The sequence below is a fragment of the Suncus etruscus genome, chromosome 8 (genome assembly GCF_024139225.1).
Source record: "Suncus etruscus isolate mSunEtr1 chromosome 8, mSunEtr1.pri.cur, whole genome shotgun sequence".
NCBI classification, from domain to species: domain Eukaryota; kingdom Metazoa; phylum Chordata; class Mammalia; order Eulipotyphla; family Soricidae; genus Suncus; species Suncus etruscus.
In genome coordinates, this window is record NC_064855.1 from 234,771 (window position 1) to 254,805 (window position 20,035).

Here is a 20,035-nt window from a genome sequence, read left to right on the forward strand (position 1 = left end):
CCCAATGCAGGGTCACAAGAGAGTCAGCAACAGTCAGCAAGCAGACCCTTCTTACTGGGCCCAGTGCCCCGTGGACCTGATTCCTGTGCAGAGGCGAGACTGTGCAGGTCCTCAACTAGAGGTCCCTGCCACAAAGTCACTCAGCCTGCGAGCTGAGCTGTTATGAGTCCCAATCCCAGCCTAGAAGCTTGGTCTGGACCGAAAAGGTCTCTGCTCAGTCCTGGTCGCTGTCCTCAGAGGAGGACACCAGCAGGTCCTCATAGAGCACACTCACCGGGGTGTGAGTGGCCGGGGCCGGGGCTGGTTCCGGGGCAGGAGGGCGGTGGGCAGGGGCCATCGCTGCCCCCGCAGGAGGGCCGGAGTTCTCGGCCAGGAACCCGCAGCACCAGCAGTCCCCCTGCAGCCTCCTGAACACCATGGTGAGGGACGGAGGTGGGCAGCTCCCGGACAAGGGCTGCTCCCCCTTGCTGCTGGGCATGCTGGATGCAGGCTGTGGGACTCGGGCTGGCCCTGGAGTGTGTGCCTGGCTGCCGCCCTGGCCTGGAGCCTGGGCTAAGCCCAAGGATCCCTGGGCTGCAGCGTGGAGAGTCTGGGCCCCACACGCCCCTGTGCCCCAGCTGCCATTCGGAGGCTCCTTGCAGGGACTGGGTCTCAGTTTCTTGGCGGGGCTGTGGGAGGTGTCTCTGAGGACGTGGGCTTTTCTCTTGGCCCCTGCCACGGCGCTCCTGCTGGACGTTGGGATCCCGGGCTCTGGGGCAGCGGTGGCGCCGGGCACACGGCTGACACCGCTGAACAGGATGTGTGCCCGGGGCTTGGTGCTGGGAGCCAGGGCAGATGCGGCCGCAGCAGCCTGTGCCCGGCCCAGGGCCCCAGCGTGGAGCCCGGAGAGCCGGCTCTGGAGGATGAGGGCAGTGTCCCTCGCCAGGCGCCTGGCCGGGGGCAGAATGCTGGGCGGCCAGGCAGGACCGGGCTCAGCTTTGGGTCTCGGCTCAGGTTGTCTCGCGGGGGGCCAGCGGGTCCCATCTCGAGCCGGGCCAGGCCCTTTGGATCCGTGGACGGGCAGCGGTCTGCATGGTTTCTGAAAAACAAGACAAAATCATCACCCGTTAGAGACATTCTCAAGGAGTCGCGGTATCTGGGGGGAAATGCCTTCTTTCTGCCCGTGCTGGACACGGGGGAAACCTCGGCGTGGCACCCAGAGGGATCAAGCCACCCATGGGGCCAGGAGCCGGGTGCAGAATCGGGCGGCAGAGGGGACGCAGTTGGAAACACTCGTGTCCTGGTCTCAGTGCCAGGTGTGCCAGGCCTGCTGCTTGGGGGTGGGGGCTCCACCACAGCCGCTTTCAGTGCCCCAGGGCACCATGAGGGGCATGAAGGAGGAGGGCAGAGAGGGCAGCCGGGCAGCTCGCTGCCACCTGCCGGCCGTGGCCTTTAAGAGAGAACCTGGACCGACCAAGGGATCCATTCCCTCCCCGCAAGGGGTGAACCCCACTCCTGTGTGAGGAAAGGACACACATGGCCAGGAAATACTCACCCTCGGGGGAGCCACGGTCTCGGTGCTGTCCTTCTGGCTGGCCCGGGGCTTGCCCTGCTCTCTCCTGGGAGATCTCTGCAGTAGGGATTGCCTCCCGGGCACTGGCCTGCGGACAAAGCAAAGCAGGTTCAGGGGCTCACTGGTTAGCGCTGCCCTCGACCAACCTTCTCGCTCTGAGCCCGGCCCTCCTCCACCACCCCTCCCCATCCCCCTCCCCTCCGCCTCCCCCTCCCCTCCCCCTCCCCCTCCGGTGTGGGAGAGCCACCTAGGGTGAAGCTCTTCCTGGGCCCCAAGGTCCATGTCCGAGGGAGACGTTCTCCCCGCCCCACCTCCGGCACCCACCCCACCCCCACAGCCCCATCGATCCCCCAAGGCAAAGGCCTCAGCACCCCCTTGCTCTGCTGGATGGCACGGAGGGGGCCACCTGAACCCACTCCAAGGATGCCCAGGTGGAGACGCGCCCTCTAGGGGCAGCTCAGTGATTGTACTAGCCACCTTGGCCACCCTTCTGGGCTGGGGCCACGGCTGTGCACACAAGGAGGGATGGCAGACACACACACCATGCTCGAGCCCTAGCCCCCAGACCGTAGAAGCTCCCAGGGCACTCACCTTGGACCACGTGTCTCTGGGAACTCGGCCTCCCTTGGGGCACTGTCCAGGTGCGGTCTCTGGGGCAGACCCCGTGGGTTCACGTTCTCCTTTCCCGGCCTGGAGCCCAAGGGCACGAAGAGCACGGCCCCTTGTCCACCCTTCAGGGGGCACCTGGCGCTGCGGGTCCTGTGCCCAAACGCACCACAGTCCTTGCATTTCACCTGGGGGTCAGGAAGAGCCAAGTGAGTTGGGAGCAACTGGGCCCTGCACACGGACCACGGGCTAAGGGGGAGCCATGGGACACGGGCCCTGTCCCCCCTCCCCCTCCCCATGCAGGAACCCCGGGGAGGCCCACACCCTGCCTCCTCCCACAGCCCATCCTCCACTTACCCTCGGGTCCTCGAGCACTGGAGAGCAAGCCGGCAGCACCTGGGCCCCTTGAGGACGCTGCTTCAGCCTGGGGGCTTTCCGGGCTCTGGGGCCCCAGAGCTGAGCACTGCTTCCTGACACTGGACCCATTTCTGGGAATCGGCACGGACACTGCCTCCGGAACCTCTGTTTGGCTTCCTGGGGAAATGAGAAAGACAACTTTGAAACTCACGCTGGGGCACACACCGTCTTGAACAGAAGTGGACAAACAGAAAAGCACCACACGCATTCACACACACACACAGACACACACACACACACACACACAAACACACGAGCAAGTGGGATCACTTTCTGCAATTTGGTGTACATCGCTCCCGAACCTCTCAGGAATCTGGGGGCCAACCCTTCTCTCTGTGCATTTGCCTGTTTCTATGCCCTGGCCAGCTGGCCTCTCTCCGTCCCCTCTAGCAGAGCCCTGAGTCTTCCAGAAGCCCCAGGAGGCCCTAAAGTCAATCTGGGTATCCCGAGGGGTGCAGTAAGCTGCTTAGACAGCCTCACTGTGATTTCCCTTAGAAAGAGAGAGGAAGACAGATGGGGGGAGAGAGAGAAACTGAGAGAGAGAGGGAGAGACTGAGAGAGAGAGACAGAGAGAGAGAGAGAAAGGCCACAAGAGCAGAGGAGATGTGAGGTGAGGCGAGGACAGGAGAAGAGCAGAGAGGAGTGGCCCCTATTTACACCCTCAGCAGCATTCTTTGCCCGCAAAGGCAGCCTTTTCCTTAGGACCACATGCACTGAGTTCACCCAAGGTCAGGACCTCCCCTTATTGCACCCTCTCTAAGACCGCTGGCTCTGAGCGGGAAAGCCTGTCCCACACACTAAGCACCTAAAGTGTGCGCCCCACCCCCACCCAAATGCCATCTCACGTCCACGGGAATTCCTGTCAAACCACCCTTGCCTGGAAGAGGTAGAAAACGCGAAGAAGGACCCAAGAGGCAACCCGCCATCTTGGGAACCACCTTGTGTGGTCTGGGGAGGAATTTTCTAGATCTCTGCTGTCCTCTCAGGGACAGGGTGGTTGAGCCCCCTCTCCCTGCAGCGAGGCCAAGCGCCTCCAGCCATGCTCGCCATCATTAGCAAAGGAGAAGCAGGCAAAGGCTAGCACCACAGATCTACCCTGACCCTCTGCTTTTTGCAGCAGAGGCTTTTCTTACTACCTCATTGGGCCCGTGTTTTAAGGTCAACAAGGAGAAACTTTTCAAAGGGGTTACTAAACCGTCCCCCAAAGAATACCATCAGAACAGACATGAAGTCAAGCCCAATTGGCTTGTCGACAGCAGTTGTCCCCGACAAACCCACCAACACCTCGACTTTTACTCCCAGGCATGCCCGGGGTCGTGGCCCAATGAAATTGGCTTCCAGATTGGGGTTTCCTTCCAGGGGGCTTTGCTCGGAGAAGAAGCCATGCACCAGTTTCCAAACATTCCCTCCCCCACCCCCGGCACCCAGTCCTATGTGTTCCACTGTGAGACACCCTCCCCCACGCCCTCCTCCCAAACCTACATTTGGAGCCTCTCTCCACTCTGCTATTAGCCCTCAGATGCAGGTCATGAAGTCCACTCACCTGGAGTTTGGGGGTGTCCTGGCGGCGTGTGGCCGTGGAGACTGATCAGCAGGCTGCACAGAGGCCGCTGACAAACGCTGCTTGCAGGGCGCAGGTGGAGTCTCCAATGACTCCCAGTTCCTGGGGGGCCTCCCTTTATAGAGCCACGGACACTGGACGTGGGAGGGCCCGGCATTGGTTGTGGGCGGGGCCTGATGCACCACCTCCTGGGACCCCGGGTAGTCTAGCCACAGGCCTTCCTCTCTCTGCCCTCAACTTTGGCTTGGAAGGAGTTCTCTTGCCCTGTCGCTACATTCACTTGCCACGTTGACATGGCAAGAGGCTGACGTAGATTGGGGCACGCAGACTTAGTGCCCTGGAAGAGGGACAGTGTTGGGATGAGGATCCGTTCATCTGGCCTTTGTTTCGCCTTTGGCGGTCCATCTGTGTTTGGGACGCAAGCATCTGGGCGAGCCCAACGTCCCATAAAATCTGAGCAAACCGGGTCCACCCAAGCCACCACAGATGCTTTAGAGCCTCCCGCACCGTCACATGCAGAAAGACGCAAGGGTTTCCACCCAGCGTCCCCCATATTCCTCCCCCTGTTGGCCTCGCCTCACTGGCATGCCCTGACCAGACTCTGCCTAGTGTGACCTGATGTGCCCCCTGGATCTTAGTTTTAAGAGCCCCAGAATTCTCCCTCGGCATCGTGCAAGCCTCCATTTCTCAGTGGTTGATGACAGTCACTGTACTCCTCGGTGCCCGGCAAGGGTGGAGAAGGAGAAAACAAAGACAGACTGTGGGTGTCTTGCTGTTGAATCCAGCAGGGCCTCGGTGACTGTGCTCAGGGGCTATTTGCACTGACTGCTCTCAGAGGTGGGTGTGTTTCGACTGGAGGTTGGACTGTGGGGGCCAGGGGGCGTTGTGACCCACTGAGGCCATTTTATCGGTCCAGGGAGACCTCAGTGCAGACGTGAGCTTCGCAGTGGTCAGGGAGCTTCGCTGGGCCCTGGGGGTGCCAACCTGGGCCCCCCATTCGTGGAGCCAGGCCCAGAACGTCCAGTGGGTTACCCTCGGGGCTGGGTGTGCAGAGATTCCTGCCCTGGGACACTGGTCTGCTCCAGTTGCTTAGGCTGTGAAGGAGGTGGCAAACAGCAGGTGTTTCTCGTTCACCCACAGAAACTACCAGACGCTCCCGGGAGGCACCTATCCGGATGCCCAAGCCTCATGGTCAGCCCCACGCTATCAGAAGTGCCTAGACCCGGGACAGGTCCCGAAATCCTCACCTCACCTGCTCCATCGACTGGTGAAGCGAACTGAGGGCCTGGGTGCTGCCGCCAGGTTCTTCCCCCCAGCCCTGCACACACCGATTCCCTCAGCTGTGCCGGCTCAGGCCCCGGGGCCCCTCATTCAGGGCGAACACAGTCACAGGAAACGCAGGTGGAGGGAAGGGGGCAACTGTGTGTCACGGGGAGACCCTGCAGACCTCGCACAGCTGCTGGAGGCACTCCTGCATTCCTCGGCATTCAGCGTGAGTCCTCTTGGGGTCTGACCCCAGAGAGCCAGAGCCGTGGGATGCCACGTACGGGGGCTCCCCTCACTGCTGTGGGGTATCTAGTCTGGGGCCCTTTTCATTGAAGGCTCTTCCACCCAGACTCCCGGCAAAAGTTTCCTGCATTGGCGAGCCCTCTGCTCAACACATTCGCTCCCGTGTTCAAGCGACTCTCGGCGCATTCATCGTTCTCCATTTCTGGATTTCTCTGTGCAGAGTTGATTTGAGTTCCTCTGTGAGGAAGCAGCAGTATGGCAGCCAAGTCGGTAAACTCCCACCAGGACTTCTGAGTTCCTCAGTCAAGTGCCAGGCCGAGGGCCAGAGCAAGAGCAGAGCAGGTAGGGTGTGAACCTCACAACAGCCAACCAGGGACTGACCCGGGTCCAACACCAAGCATCCCATAGCGTCCGCCGGCCAGCCAGGAGTGATTTCTGCCTCCTGGGTTGCCTCAGCCGAGTGGAGACAGAATGGCCCTGGCAGGTGACTGGCCCGATGCTGTTCACCACCAATTACTCCCATGGACCCTTAGAGGTCTCTGCCTCTAAGCTCCCATGCCATGCCAATCATTCAAGCTCGGTCAAGAGTCACATGCTCACTCAAGCGGGCGGCGCGCGCACACACACACACACACACACACACACACACACCCGCCCACACACCCACACCCACACCCACACCCACACAGACACAGAGACACACACAGGCAGTTAAAATCAACACAGGATCACACACGTCCATGGCGCTTGGAATTTGTGTGTGTGTGTGTGTGTGTGTGGGGTCCGTGCTGATTAGAGAAAGCCCCAAAAGCATGCTATGGTGGAGCTCGGGGTGTTTTCTGGGGAGTCGCAGCTTGTCTCACAGTCACGGACCAAGATCCCTCCACGTAGGTCGTCCGGGTGGGGCCGGGCAGGGTCGGGGCTGCCTCCCACTTTGTCTTAGTTCTACTTGATTGGAATTCAACAGCCACCAAAGAGGGGAAAGCAAAGGAGCCCGTGGTCACGGAGCCTTGGGAAAGAAAGGCCAAGAGACTGTCTTTGATGAGCAAGCAAGATTTATTCGGGGCCACTCATTACAAACACAGGGATGAGTCCCTCGAACTCAGCCAAGGGAACCAACACCCAAGCTCAGTCCAGCACATGTGCTTTGCACAGAACAGAATCCACATGGGACCCCAATGGCCCACCCAATGCAGGGTCACAAGAGAGTCAGCAACAGTCAGCAAGCAGACCCTTCTTACTGGGCCCAGTGCCCCGTGGACCTGATTCCTGTGCAGAGGCGAGACTGTGCAGGTCCTCAACTAGAGGTCCCTGCCACAAAGTCACTCAGCCTGCGAGCTGAGCTGTTATGAGTCCCAATCCCAGCCTAGAAGCTTGGTCTGGACCGAAAAGGTCTCTGCTCAGTCCTGGTCGCTGTCCTCAGAGGAGGACACCAGCAGGTCCTCATAGAGCACACTCACCGGGGTGTGAGTGGCCGGGGCCGGGGCTGGTTCCGGGGCAGGAGGGCGGTGGGCAGGGGCCATCGCTGCCCCCGCAGGAGGGCCGGAGTTCTCGGCCAGGAACCCGCAGCACCAGCAGTCCCCCTGCAGCCTCCTGAACACCATGGTGAGGGACGGAGGTGGGCAGCTCCCGGACAAGGGCTGCTCCCCCTTGCTGCTGGGCGTGCTGGATGCAGGCTGTGGGACTCGGGCTGGCCCTGGAGTGTGTGCCTGGCTGCCGCCCTGGCCTGGAGCCTGGGCTAAGCCCAAGGATCCCAGGGCTGCAGCGTGGAGAGTCTGGGCCCCACACGCCCCTGTGCCCCAGCTGCCATTCGGAGGCTCCTTGCAGGGACTGGGTCTCAGTTTCTTGGCGGGGCTGTGGGAGGTGTCTCTGAGGACGTGGGCTTTTCTCTTGGCCCCTGCCACGGCGCTCCTGCTGGACGTTGGGATCCCGGGCTCTGGGGCAGCGGTGGCGCCGGGCACACGGCTGACACCGCTGAACAGGATGTGTGCCCGGGGCTTGGTGCTGGGAGCCAGGGCAGATGCGGCCGCAGCAGCCTGTGCCCGGCCCAGGGCCCCAGCGTGGAGCCCGGAGAGCCGGCTCTGGAGGATGAGGGCAGTGTCCCTCGCCAGGCGCCTGGCCGGGGGCAGAATGCTGGGCGGCCAGGCAGGACCGGGCTCAGCTTTGGGTCTCGGCTCAGGTTGTCTCGCGGGGGGCCAGCGGGTCCCATCTCGAGCCGGGCCAGGCCCTTTGGATCCGTGGACGGGCAGCGGTCTGCATGGTTTCTGAAAAACAAGACAAAATCATCACCCGTTAGAGACATTCTCAAGGAGTCGCGGTATCTGGGGGGAAATGCCTTCTTTCTGCCCGTGCTGGACACGGGGGAAACCTCGGCGTGGCACCCAGAGGGATCAAGCCACCCATGGGGCCAGGAGCCGGGTGCAGAATCGGGCGGCAGAGGGGACGCAGTTGGAAACACTCGTGTCCTGGTCTCAGTGCCAGGTGTGCCAGGCCTGCTGCTTGGGGGTGGGGGCTCCACCACAGCCGCTTTCAGTGCCCCAGGGCACCATGAGGGGCATGAAGGAGGAGGGCAGAGAGGGCAGCCGGGCAGCTCGCTGCCACCTGCCGGCCGTGGCCTTTAAGAGAGAACCTGGACCGACCAAGGGATCCATTCCCTCCCCGCAAGGGGTGAACCCCACTCCTGTGTGAGGAAAGGACACACATGGCCAGGAAATACTCACCCTCGGGGGAGCCACGGTCTCGGTGCTGTCCTTCTGGCTGGCCCGGGGCTTGCCCTGCTCTCTCCTGGGAGATCTCTGCAGTAGGGATTGCCTCCCGGGCACTGGCCTGCGGACAAAGCAAAGCAGGTTCAGGGGCTCACTGGTTAGCGCTGCCCTCGACCAACCTTCTCGCTCTGAGCCCGGCCCTCCTCCACCACCCCTCCCCCTACGTCTACCCCTACCCCTCCTCACCGCACCTCCCCCTCTCCCTCCCCCTCTGGTGTGGGAGAGCCACCTAGATTGAAAGTCTTCCTGGGCCTCAAGTTCCATGTCTGACGGAGACGTTCTCCCCGCCCCACCTCCGGCACCCACCCCACCCCCACAGCCCCATCGATCCCCCAAGGCAAAGGCCTCAGCACCCCCTTGCTCTGCTGGATGGCACGGAGGGGGCCACCTGAACCCACTCCAAGGATGCCCAGGTGGAGACGCGCCCTCTAGGGGCAGCTCAGTGATTGTACTAGCCACCTTGGCCACCCTTCTGGGCTGGGGCCACGGCTGTGCACACAAGGAGGGATGGCAGACACACACACCATGCTCGAGCCCTAGCCCCCAGACCGTAGAAGCTCCCAGGGCACTCACCTTGGACCACGTGTCTCTGGGAACTCGGCCTCCCTTGGGGCACTGTCCAGGTGCGGTCTCTGGGGCAGACCCCGTGGGTTCACGTTCTCCTTTCCCGGCCTGGAGCCCAAGGGCACGAAGAGCACGGCCCCTTGTCCACCCTTCAGGGGGCACCTGGCGCTGCGGGTCCTGTGCCCAAACGCACCACAGTCCTTGCATTTCACCTGGGGGTCAGGAAGAGCCAAGTGAGTTGGGAGCAACTGGGCCCTGCACACGGACCACGGGCTAAGGGGGAGCCATGGGACACGGGCCCTGTCCCCCCTCCCCCTCCCCATGCAGGAACCCCGGGGAGGCCCACACCCTGCCTCCTCCCACAGCCCATCCTCCACTTACCCTCGGGTCCTCGAGCACTGGAGAGCAAGCCGGCAGCACCTGGGCCCCTTGAGGACGCTGCTTCAGCCTGGGGGCTTTCCGGGCTCTGGGGCCCCAGAGCTGAGCACTGCTTCCTGACACTGGACCCATTTCTGGGAATCGGCACGGACACTGCCTCCGGAACCTCTGTTTGGCTTCCTGGGGAAATGAGAAAGACAACTTTGAAACTCACGCTGGGGCACACACCGTCTTGAACAGAAGTGGACAAACAGAAAAGCACCACACGCATTCACACACACACACACACAGACACACAGACACACACACACACACACACACACACAAACACACGAGCAAGTGGGATCACTTTCTGCAATTTGGAGTACATCGCTCCCGAACCTCTCAGGAATCTGGGGGCCAACCCTTCTCTCTGTGCATTTGCCTGTTTCTATGCCCTGGCCAGCTGGCCTCTCTCCGTCCCCTCTAGCAGAGCCCTGAGTCTTCCAGAAGCCCCAGGAGGCCCTAAAGTCAATCTGGGTATCCCGAGGGGTGCAGTAAGCTGCTTAGACAGCCTCACTGTGATTTCCCTTAGAAAGAGAGAGGAAGACAGATGGGGGAGAGAGAGAAACTGAGAGAGAGAGGGAGAGACTGAGAGAGAGAGACAGAGAGAGAGAGAGAGAGAAAGGCCACAAGAGCAGAGGAGATGTGAGGTGAGGCGAGGACAGGAGAAGAGCAGAGAGGAGTGGCCCCTATTTACACCCTCAGCAGCATTCTTTGCCCGCAAAGGCAGCCTTTTCCTTAGGACCACATGCACTGAGTTCACCCAAGGTCAGGACCTCCCCTTATTGCACCCTCTCTAAGACCGCTGGCTCTGAGCGGGAAAGCCTGTCCCACACACTAAGCACCTAAAGTGTGCGCCCCACCCCCACCCAAATGCCATCTCACGTCCACGGGAATTCCTGTCAAACCACCCTTGCCTGGAAGAGGTAGAAAACGCGAAGAAGGACCCAAGAGGCAACCCGCCATCTTGGGAACCACCTTGTGTGGTCTGGGGAGGAATTTTCTAGATCTCTGCTGTCCTCTCAGGGACAGGGTGGTTGAGCCCCCTCTCCCTGCAGCGAGGCCAAGCGCCTCCAGCCATGCTCGCCATCATTAGCAAAGGAGAAGCAGGCAAAGGCTAGCACCACAGATCTACCCTGACCCTCTGCTTTTTGCAGCAGAGGCTTTTCTTACTACCTCATTGGGCCCGTGTTTTAAGGTCAACAAGGAGAAACTTTTCAAAGGGGTTACTAAACCGTCCCCCAAAGAATACCATCAGAACAGACATGAAGTCAAGCCCAATTGGCTTGTCGACAGCAGTTGTCCCCGACAAACCCACCAACACCTCGACTTTTACTCCCAGGCATGCCCGGGGTCGTGGCCCAATGAAATTGGCTTCCAGATTGGGGTTTCCTTCCAGGGGGCTTTGCTCGGAGAAGAAGCCATGCACCAGTTTCCAAACATTCCCTCCCCCACCCCCGGCACCCAGTCCTATGTGTTCCACTGTGAGACACCCTCCCCCACGCCCTCCTCCCAAACCTACATTTGGAGCCTCTCTCCACTCTGCTATTAGCCCTCAGATGCAGGTCATGAAGTCCACTCACCTGGAGTTTGGGGGTGTCCTGGCAGCGTGTGGCCGTGGAGACTGATCAGCAGGCTGCACAGAGGCCGCTGACAAACGCTGCTTGCAGGGCGCAGGTGGAGTCTCCAATGACTCCCAGTTCCTGGGGGGCCTCCCTTTATAGAGCCACGGACACTGGACGTGGGAGGGCCCGGCATTGGTTGTGGGCGGGGCCTGATGCACCACCTCCTGGGACCCCGGGTAGTCTAGCCACAGGCCTTCCTCTCTCTGCCCTCAACTTTGGCTTGGAAGGAGTTCTCTTGCCCTGTCGCTACATTCACTTGCCACGTTGACATGGCAAGAGGCTGACGTAGATTGGGGCACGCAGACTTAGTGCCCTGGAAGAGGGACAGTGTTGGGATGAGGATCCGTTCATCTGGCCTTTGTTTCGCCTTTGGCGGTCCATCTGTGTTTGGGACGCAAGCATCTGAGCAAACCGGGTCCACCCAAGCCACCACAGATGCTTTAGAGCCTCCCGCACCGTCACATGCAGAAAGACGCAAGGGTTTCCACCCAGCGTCCCCCATATTCCTCCCCCTGTTGGCCTCGCCTCACTGGCATGCCCTGACCAGACTCTGCCTAGTGTGACCTGATGTGCCCCCTGGATCTTAGTTTTAAGAGCCCCAGAATTCTCCCTCGGCATCGTGCAAGCCTCCATTTCTCAGTGGTTGATGCCAGTCACTGTACTCCTCGGTGCCCGGCAAGGGTGGAGAAGGAGAAAACAAAGACAGACTGTGGGTGTCTTGCTGTTGAATCCAGCAGGGCCTCGGTGACTGTGCTCAGGGGCTATTTGCACTGACTGCTCTCAGAGGTGGGTGTGTTTCGACTGGAGGTTGGACTGTGGGGGCCAGGGGGCGTTGTGACCCACTGAGGCCATTTTATCGGAACAGGGAGACCTCAGTGCAGACGTGAGCTTCGCAGTGGTCAGGGAGCTTCGCTGGGCCCTGGGGGTGCCAACCTGGGCCCCCCATTCGTGGAGCCAGGCCCAGAACGTCCAGTGGGTTACCCTCGGGGCTGGGTGTGCAGAGATTCCTGCCCTGGGACACTGGTCTGCTCCAGTTGCTTAGGCTGTGAAGGAGGTGGCAAACAGCAGGTGTTTCTCGTTCACCCACAGAAACTACCAGACGCTCCCGGGAGGCACCTATCCGGATGCCCAAGCCTCATGGTCAGCCCCACGCTATCAGAAGTGCCTAGACCCGGGACAGGTCCCGAAATCCTCACCTCACCTGCTCCATCGACTGATGAAGCGAGCTGAGGGCCTGGGTGCTGCCGCCAGGTTCTTCCCCCCAGCCCTGCACACACCGATTCCCTCAGCTGTGCCGGCTCAGGCCCCGGGGCCCCTCATTCAGGGCGAACACAGTCACAGGAAACGCAGGTGGAGGGAAGGGGGCAACTGTGTGTCACGGGGAGACCCTGCAGACCTCGCACAGCTGCTGGAGGCACTCCTGCATTCCTCGGCATTCAGCGTGAGTCCTCTTGGGGTCTGACCCCAGAGAGCCAGAGCCGTGGGATGCCACGTACGGGGGTTCCCCTCACTGCTGTGGGGTATCTAGTCTGGGGCCCTTTTCATTGAAGGCTCTTCCACTCAGACTCCCGGCAAAAGTTTCCTGCATTGGCGAGCCCTCTGCTCAACACATTCGCTCCCGTGTTCAAGCGACTCTCGGCGCATTCATCGTTCTCCATTTCTGGATTTCTCTGTGCAGAGTTGATTTGAGTTCCTCTGTGAGGAAGCAGCAGTATGGCAGCCAAGTCGGTAAACTCCCACCAGGACTTCTGAGTTCCTCAGTCAAGTGCCAGGCCGAGGGCCAGAGCAAGAGCAGAGCAGGTAGGGAGTGAACCTCACAACAGCCAACCAGGGACTGACCCGGGTCCAACACCAAGCATCCCATAGCGTCCGCCGGCCAGCCAGGAGTGATTTCTGCCTCCTGGGTTGCCTCAGCCGAGTGGAGACAGAATGGCCCTGGCAGGTGACTGGCCCGATGCTGTTCACCACCAATTACTCCCATGGACCCTTAGAGGTCTCTGCCTCTAAGCTCCCATGCCATGCCAATCATTCAAGCTCGGTCAAGAGTCACATGCTCACTCAAGCGGGCGGCGCGCGCGCGCACACACACACACACACACACACACACCCGCCCACACACCCACACCCACACCCACACCCACACAGACACAGAGACACACACAGGCAGTTAAAATCAACACAGGATCACACACGTCCATGGCGCTTGGAATTTGTGTGTGTGTGTGTGTGTGGGGTCCGTGCTGATTAGAGAAAGCCCCAAAAGCATGCTATGGTGGAGCTCGGGGTGTTTTCTGGGGAGTCGCAGCTTGTCTCACAGTCACGGACCAAGATCCCTCCACGTAGGTCGTCCGGGTGGGGCCGGGCAGGGTCGGGGCTGCCTCCCACTTTGTCTTAGTTCTACTTGATTGGAATTCAACAGCCACCAAAGAGGGGAAAGCAAAGGAGCCCGTGGTCACGGAGCCTTGGGAAAGAAAGGCCAAGAGACTGTCTTTGATGAGCAAGCAAGATTTATTCGGGGCCACTCATTACAAACACAGGGATGAGTCCCTCGAACTCAGCCAAGGGAACCAACACCCAAGCTCAGTCCAGCACATGTGCTTTGCACAGAACAGAATCCACATGGGACCCCAATGGCCCACCCAATGCAGGGTCACAAGAGAGTCAGCAACAGTCAGCAAGCAGACCCTTCTTACTGGGCCCAGTGCCCCGTGGACCTGATTCCTGTGCAGAGGCGAGACTGTGCAGGTCCTCAACTAGAGGTCCCTGCCACAAAGTCACTCAGCCTGCGAGCTGAGCTGTTATGAGTCCCAATCCCAGCCTAGAAGCTTGGTCTGGACCGAAAAGGTCTCTGCTCAGTCCTGGTCGCTGTCCTCAGAGGAGGACACCAGCAGGTCCTCATAGAGCACACTCACCGGGGTGTGAGTGGCCGGGGCCGGGGCTGGTTCCGGGGCAGGAGGGCGGTGGGCAGGGGCCATCGCTGCCCCCGCAGGAGGGCCGGAGTTCTCGGCCAGGAACCCGCAGCACCAGCAGTCCCCCTGCAGCCTCCTGAACACCATGGTGAGGGACGGAGGTGGGCAGCTCCCGGACAAGGGCTGCTCCCCCTTGCTGCTGGGCGTGCTGGATGCAGGCTGTGGGACTCGGGCTGGCCCTGGAGTGTGTGCCTGGCTGCCGCCCTGGCCTGGAGCCTGGGCTAAGCCCAAGGATCCCAGGGCTGCAGCGTGGAGAGTCTGGGCCCCACACGCCCCTGTGCCCCAGCTGCCATTCGGAGGCTCCTTGCAGGGACTGGGTCTCAGTTTCTTGGCGGGGCTGTGGGAGGTGTCTCTGAGGACGTGGGCTTTTCTCTTGGCCCCTGCCACGGCGCTCCTGCTGGACGTTGGGATCCCGGGCTCTGGGGCAGCGGTGGCGCCGGGCACACGGCTGACACCGCTGAACAGGATGTGTGCCCGGGGCTTGGTGCTGGGAGCCAGGGCAGATGCGGCCGCAGCAGCCTGTGCCCGGCCCAGGGCCCCAGCGTGGAGCCCGGAGAGCCGGCTCTGGAGGATGAGGGCAGTGTCCCTCGCCAGGCGCCTGGCCGGGGGCAGAATGCTGGGCGGCCAGGCAGGACCGGGCTCAGCTTTGGGTCTCGGCTCAGGTTGTCTCGCGGGGGGCCAGCGGGTCCCATCTCGAGCCGGGCCAGGCCCTTTGGATCCGTGGACGGGCAGCGGTCTGCATGGTTTCTGAAAAACAAGACAAAATCATCACCCGTTAGAGACATTCTCAAGGAGTCGCGGTATCTGGGGGGAAATGCCTTCTTTCTGCCCGTGCTGGACACGGGGGAAACCTCGGCGTGGCACCCAGAGGGATCAAGCCACCCATGGGGCCAGGAGCCGGGTGCAGAATCGGGCGGCAGAGGGGACGCAGTTGGAAACACTCGTGTCCTGGTCTCAGTGCCAGGTGTGCCAGGCCTGCTGCTTGGGGGTGGGGGCTCCACCACAGCCGCTTTCAGTGCCCCAGGGCACCATGAGGGGCATGAAGGAGGAGGGCAGAGAGGGCAGCCGGGCAGCTCGCTGCCACCTGCCGGCCGTGGCCTTTAAGAGAGAACCTGGACCGACCAAGGGATCCATTCCCTCCCCGCAAGGGGTGAACCCCACTCCTGTGTGAGGAAAGGACACACATGGCCAGGAAATACTCACCCTCGGGGGAGCCACGGTCTCGGTGCTGTCCTTCTGGCTGGCCCGGGGCTTGCCCTGCTCTCTCCTGGGAGATCTCTGCAGTAGGGATTGCCTCCCGGGCACTGGCCTGCGGACAAAGCAAAGCAGGTTCAGGGGCTCACTGGTTAGCGCTGCCCTCGACCAACCTTCTCGCTCTGAGCCCGGCCCTCCTCCACCACCCCTCCCCATCCCCCTCCCCTCCGCCTCCCCCTCCCCTCCCCCTCCCCCTCCGGTGTGGGAGAGCCACCTAGGGTGAAGCTCTTCCTGGGCCCCAAGGTCCATGTCCGAGGGAGACGTTCTCCCCGCCCCACCTCCGGCACCCACCCCACCCCCACAGCCCCAACGATCCCCCAAGGCAAAGGCCTCAGCACCCCCTTGCTCTGCTGGATGGCACGTAGGGGGCCACCTGAACCCACTCCAAGGATGCCCAGGTGGAGACGCGCCCTCTAGGGGCAGCTCAGTGATTGTACTAGCCACCTTGGCCACCCTTCTGGGCTGGGGCCACGGCTGTGCACACAAGGAGGGATGGCAGACACACACACCATGCTCGAGCCCTAGCCCCCAGACCGTAGAAGCTCCCAGGGCACTCACCTTGGACCACGTGTCTCTGGGAACTCGGCCTCCCTTGGGGCACTGTCCAGGTGCGGTCTCTGGGGCAGACCCCGTGGGTTCACGTTCTCCTTTCCCGGCCTGGAGCCCAAGGGCACGAAGAGCACGGCCCCTTGTCCACCCTTCAGGGGGCACCTGGCGCTGCGGGTCCTGTGCCCAAACGCACCACAGTCCTTGCATTTCACCTGGGGGTCAGGAAGAGCCAAGTGAGTTGGGAGCAACTGGGCCCTGCACACGGACCACGGGCTAAGGGGGAGCCATGGGACACGGGCCCTGTCCCCCCTCCCCCTCCCCATGCAGGAACCCCGGGGAGGCCCACACCCTGCCTCCTCCCACAGCCCATCCTCCACTTACCCTCGGGTCCTCGAGCACTGGAGAGCAAGCCGGCAGCACCTGGGCCCCTTGAGGACGCTGCTTCAGCCTGGGGGCTTTCCGGGCTCTGGGGCCCCAGAGCTGAGCACTGCTTCCTGACACTGGACCCATTTCTGGGAATCGGCACGGACACTGCCTCCGGAACCTCTGTTTGGCTTCCTGGGGAAATGAGAAAGACAACTTTGAAACTCACGCTGGGGCACACACCGTCTTGAACAGAAGTGGACAAACAGAAAAGCACCACACGCATTCACACACACACACACAGACACACACACACACACACACACACAAACACACGAGCAAGTGGGATCACTTTCTGCAATTTGGTGTACATCGCTCCCGAACCTCTCAGGAATCTGGGGGCCAACCCTTCTCTCTGTGCATTTGCCTGTTTCTATGCCCTGGCCAGCTGGCCTCTCTCCGTCCCCTCTAGCAGAGCCCTGAGTCTTCCAGAAGCCCCAGGAGGCCCTAAAGTCAATCTGGGTATCCCGAGGGGTGCAGTAAGCTGCTTAGACAGCCTCACTGTGATTTCCCTTAGAAAGAGAGAGGAAGACAGATGGGGGAGAGAGAGAAACTGAGAGAGAGAGGGAGAGACTGAGAGAGAGAGACAGAGAGAGAGAGAAAGGCCACAAGAGCAGAGGAGATGTGAGGTGAGGCGAGGACAGGAGAAGAGCAGAGAGGAGTGGCCCCTATTTACACCCTCAGCAGCATTCTTTGCCCGCAAAGGCAGCCTTTTCCTTAGGACCACATGCACTGAGTTCACCCAAGGTCAGGACCTCCCCTTATTGCACCCTCTCTAAGACCGCTGGCTCTGAGCGGGAAAGCCTGTCCCACACACTAAGCACCTAAAGTGTGCGCCCCACCCCCACCCAAATGCCATCTCACGTCCACGGGAATTCCTGTCAAACCACCCTTGCCTGGAAGAGGTAGAAAACGCGAAGAAGGACCCAAGAGGCAACCCGCCATCTTGGGAACCACCTTGTGTGGTCTGGGGAGGAATTTTCTAGATCTCTGCTGTCCTCTCAGGGACAGGGTGGTTGAGCCCCCTCTCCCTGCAGCGAGGCCAAGCGCCTCCAGCCATGCTCGCCATCATTAGCAAAGGAGAAGCAGGCAAAGGCTAGCACCACAGATCTACCCTGACCCTCTGCTTTTTGCAGCAGAGGCTTTTCTTACTACCTCATTGGGCCCGTGTTTTAAGGTCAACAAGGAGAAACTTTTCAAAGGGGTTACTAAACCGTCCCCCAAAGAATACCATCAGAACAGACATGAAGTCAAGCCCAATTGGCTTGTCGACAGCAGTTGTCCCCGACAAACCCACCAACACCTCGACTTTTACTCCCAGGCATGCCCGGGGTCGTGGCCCAATGAAATTGGCTTCCAGATTGGGGTTTCCTTCCAGGGGGCTTTGCTCGGAGAAGAAGCCATGCACCAGTTTCCAAACATTCCCTCCCCCACCCCCGGCACCCAGTCCTATGTGTTCCACTGTGAGACACCCTCCCCCACGCCCTCCTCCCAAACCTACATTTGGAGCCTCTCTCCACTCTGCTATTAGCCCTCAGATGCAGGTCATGAAGTCCACTCACCTGGAGTTTGGGGGTGTCCTGGCGGCGTGTGGCCGTGGAGACTGATCAGCAGGCTGCACAGAGGCCGCTGACAAACGCTGCTTGCAGGGCGCAGGTGGAGTCTCCAATGACTCCCAGTTCCTGGGGGGCCTCCCTTTATAGAGCCACGGACACTGGACGTGGGAGGGCCCGGCATTGGTTGTGGGCGGGGCCTGATGCACCACCTCCTGGGACCCCGGGTAGTCTAGCCACAGGCCTTCCTCTCTCTGCCCTCAACTTTGGCTTGGAAGGAGTTCTCTTGCCCTGTCGCTACATTCACTTGCCACGTTGACATGGCAAGAGGCTGACGTAGATTGGGGCACGCAGACTTAGTGCCCTGGAAGAGGGACAGTGTTGGGATGAGGATCCGTTCATCTGGCCTTTGTTTCGCCTTTGGCGGTCCATCTGTGTTTGGGACGCAAGCATCTGAGCAAACCGGGTCCACCCAAGCCACCACAGATGCTTTAGAGCCTCCCGCACCGTCACATGCAGAAAGACGCAAGGGTTTCCACCCAGCGTCCCCCATATTCCTCCCCCTGTTGGCCTCGCCTCACTGGCATGCCCTGACCAGACTCTGCCTAGTGTGACCTGATGTGCCCCCTGGATCTTAGTTTTAAGAGCCCCAGAATTCTCCCTCGGCATCGTGCAAGCCTCCATTTCTCAGTGGTTGATGCCAGTCACTGTACTCCTCGGTGCCCGGCAAGGGTGGAGAAGGAGAAAACAAAGACAGACTGTGGGTGTCTTGCTGTTGAATCCAGCAGGGCCTCGGTGACTGTGCTCAGGGGCTATTTGCACTGACTGCTCTCAGAGGTGGGTGTGTTTCGACTGGAGGTTGGACTGTGGGGGCCAGGGGGCGTTGTGACCCACTGAGGCCATTTTATCGGAACAGGGAGACCTCAGTGCAGACGTGAGCTTCGCAGTGGTCAGGGAGCTTCGCTGGGCCCTGGGGGTGCCAACCTGGGCCCCCCATTCGTGGAGCCAGGCCCAGAACGTCCAGTGGGTTACCCTCGGGGCTGGGTGTGCAGAGATTCCTGCCCTGGGACACTGGTCTGCTCCAGTTGCTTAGGCTGTGAAGGAGGTGGCAAACAGCAGGTGTTTCTCGTTCACCCACAGAAACTACCAGACGCTCCCGGGAGGCACCTATCCGGATGCCCAAGCCTCATGGTCAGCCCCACGCTATCAGAAGTGCCTAGACCCGGGACAGGTCCCGAAATCCTCACCTCACCTGCTCCATCGACTGATGAAGCGAGCTGAGGGCCTGGGTGCTGCCGCCAGGTTCTTCCCCCCAGCCCTGCACACACCGATTCCCTCAGCTGTGCCGGCTCAGGCCCCGGGGCCCCTCATTCAGGGCGAACACAGTCACAGGAAACGCAGGTGGAGGGAAGGGGGCAACTGTGTGTCACGGGGAGACCCTGCAGACCTCGCACAGCTGCTGGAGGCACTCCTGCATTCCTCGGCATTCAGCGTGAGTCCTCTTGGGGTCTGACCCCAGAGAGCCAGAGCCGTGGGATGCCACGTACGGGGGTTCCCCTCACTGCTGTGGGGTATCTAGTCTGGGGCCCTTTTCATTGAAGGCTCTTCCACTCAGACTCCCGGCAAAAGTTTCCTGCATTGGCGAGCCCTCTGCTCAACACATTCGCTCCCGTGTTCAAGCGACTCTCGGCGCATTCATCGTTCTCCATTTCTGGATTTCTCTGTGCAGAGTTGATTTGAGTTCCTCTGTGAGGAAGCAGCAGTATGGCAGCCAAGTCGGTAAACTCCCACCAGGACTTCTGAGTTCCTCAGTCAAGTGCCAGGCCGAGGGCCAGAGCAAGAGCAGAGCAGGTAGGGTGTGAACCTCACAACAGCCAACCAGGGACTGACCCGGGTCCAACACCAAGCATCCCATAGCGTCCGCCGGCCAGCCAGGAGTGATTTCTGCCTCCTGGGTTGCCTCAGCCGAGTGGAGACAGAATGGCCCTGGCAGGTGACTGGCCCGATGCTGTTCACCACCAATTACTCCCATGGACCCTTAGAGGTCTCTGCCTCTAAGCTCCCATGCCATGCCAATCATTCAAGCTCGGTCAAGAGTCACATGCTCACTCAAGCGGGCGGCGCGCGCACACACACACACACACACACACACACACCCGCCCACACACCCACACCCACACCCACACCCACACAGACACAGAGACACACACAGGCAGTTAAAATCAACACAGGATCACACACGTCCATGGCGCTTGGAATTTGTGTGTG

At 60.8% G+C, this 20,035-nt stretch overlaps 3 protein-coding genes across 3 annotated transcripts; all 3 read right to left on the minus strand.

Annotated features, from left to right (window-relative positions):
* Positions 1 to 214: 214 nt before the first annotated feature.
* LOC126016394 (putative protein FAM90A12P) lies at positions 215 to 3,501 on the minus strand. The gene is made up of 6 exons (XM_049778968.1): positions 3,421 to 3,501; positions 2,516 to 2,692; positions 2,144 to 2,346; positions 1,535 to 1,640; positions 1,307 to 1,429; positions 215 to 1,078 (listed from the first exon to the last, which is right to left on the minus strand). Exons 1-6 carry the CDS (start codon positions 3,499 to 3,501, stop codon positions 215 to 217), a joined length of 1,554 nt encoding a protein of 517 aa, XP_049634925.1.
* A 3,544-nt stretch (positions 3,502 to 7,045) lies between these two features.
* Positions 7,046 to 10,360, minus strand: LOC126016395 (putative protein FAM90A12P). Its single transcript, XM_049778969.1, has 6 exons — positions 10,280 to 10,360; positions 9,356 to 9,532; positions 8,984 to 9,186; positions 8,366 to 8,471; positions 8,138 to 8,260; positions 7,046 to 7,909 (listed from the first exon to the last, which is right to left on the minus strand). The coding sequence occupies exons 1-6, from the start codon at positions 10,358 to 10,360 to the stop codon at positions 7,046 to 7,048; spliced, it is 1,554 nt and encodes a 517-aa protein (XP_049634926.1).
* Positions 10,361 to 13,871: 3,511 nt separating this feature from the next.
* Positions 13,872 to 17,159, minus strand: LOC126016396 (putative protein FAM90A12P). Its single transcript, XM_049778971.1, has 6 exons — positions 17,079 to 17,159; positions 16,173 to 16,349; positions 15,801 to 16,003; positions 15,192 to 15,297; positions 14,964 to 15,086; positions 13,872 to 14,735 (listed from the first exon to the last, which is right to left on the minus strand). The coding sequence occupies exons 1-6, from the start codon at positions 17,157 to 17,159 to the stop codon at positions 13,872 to 13,874; spliced, it is 1,554 nt and encodes a 517-aa protein (XP_049634928.1).
* Between the last annotated feature and the right edge of the window lie 2,876 nt (positions 17,160 to 20,035).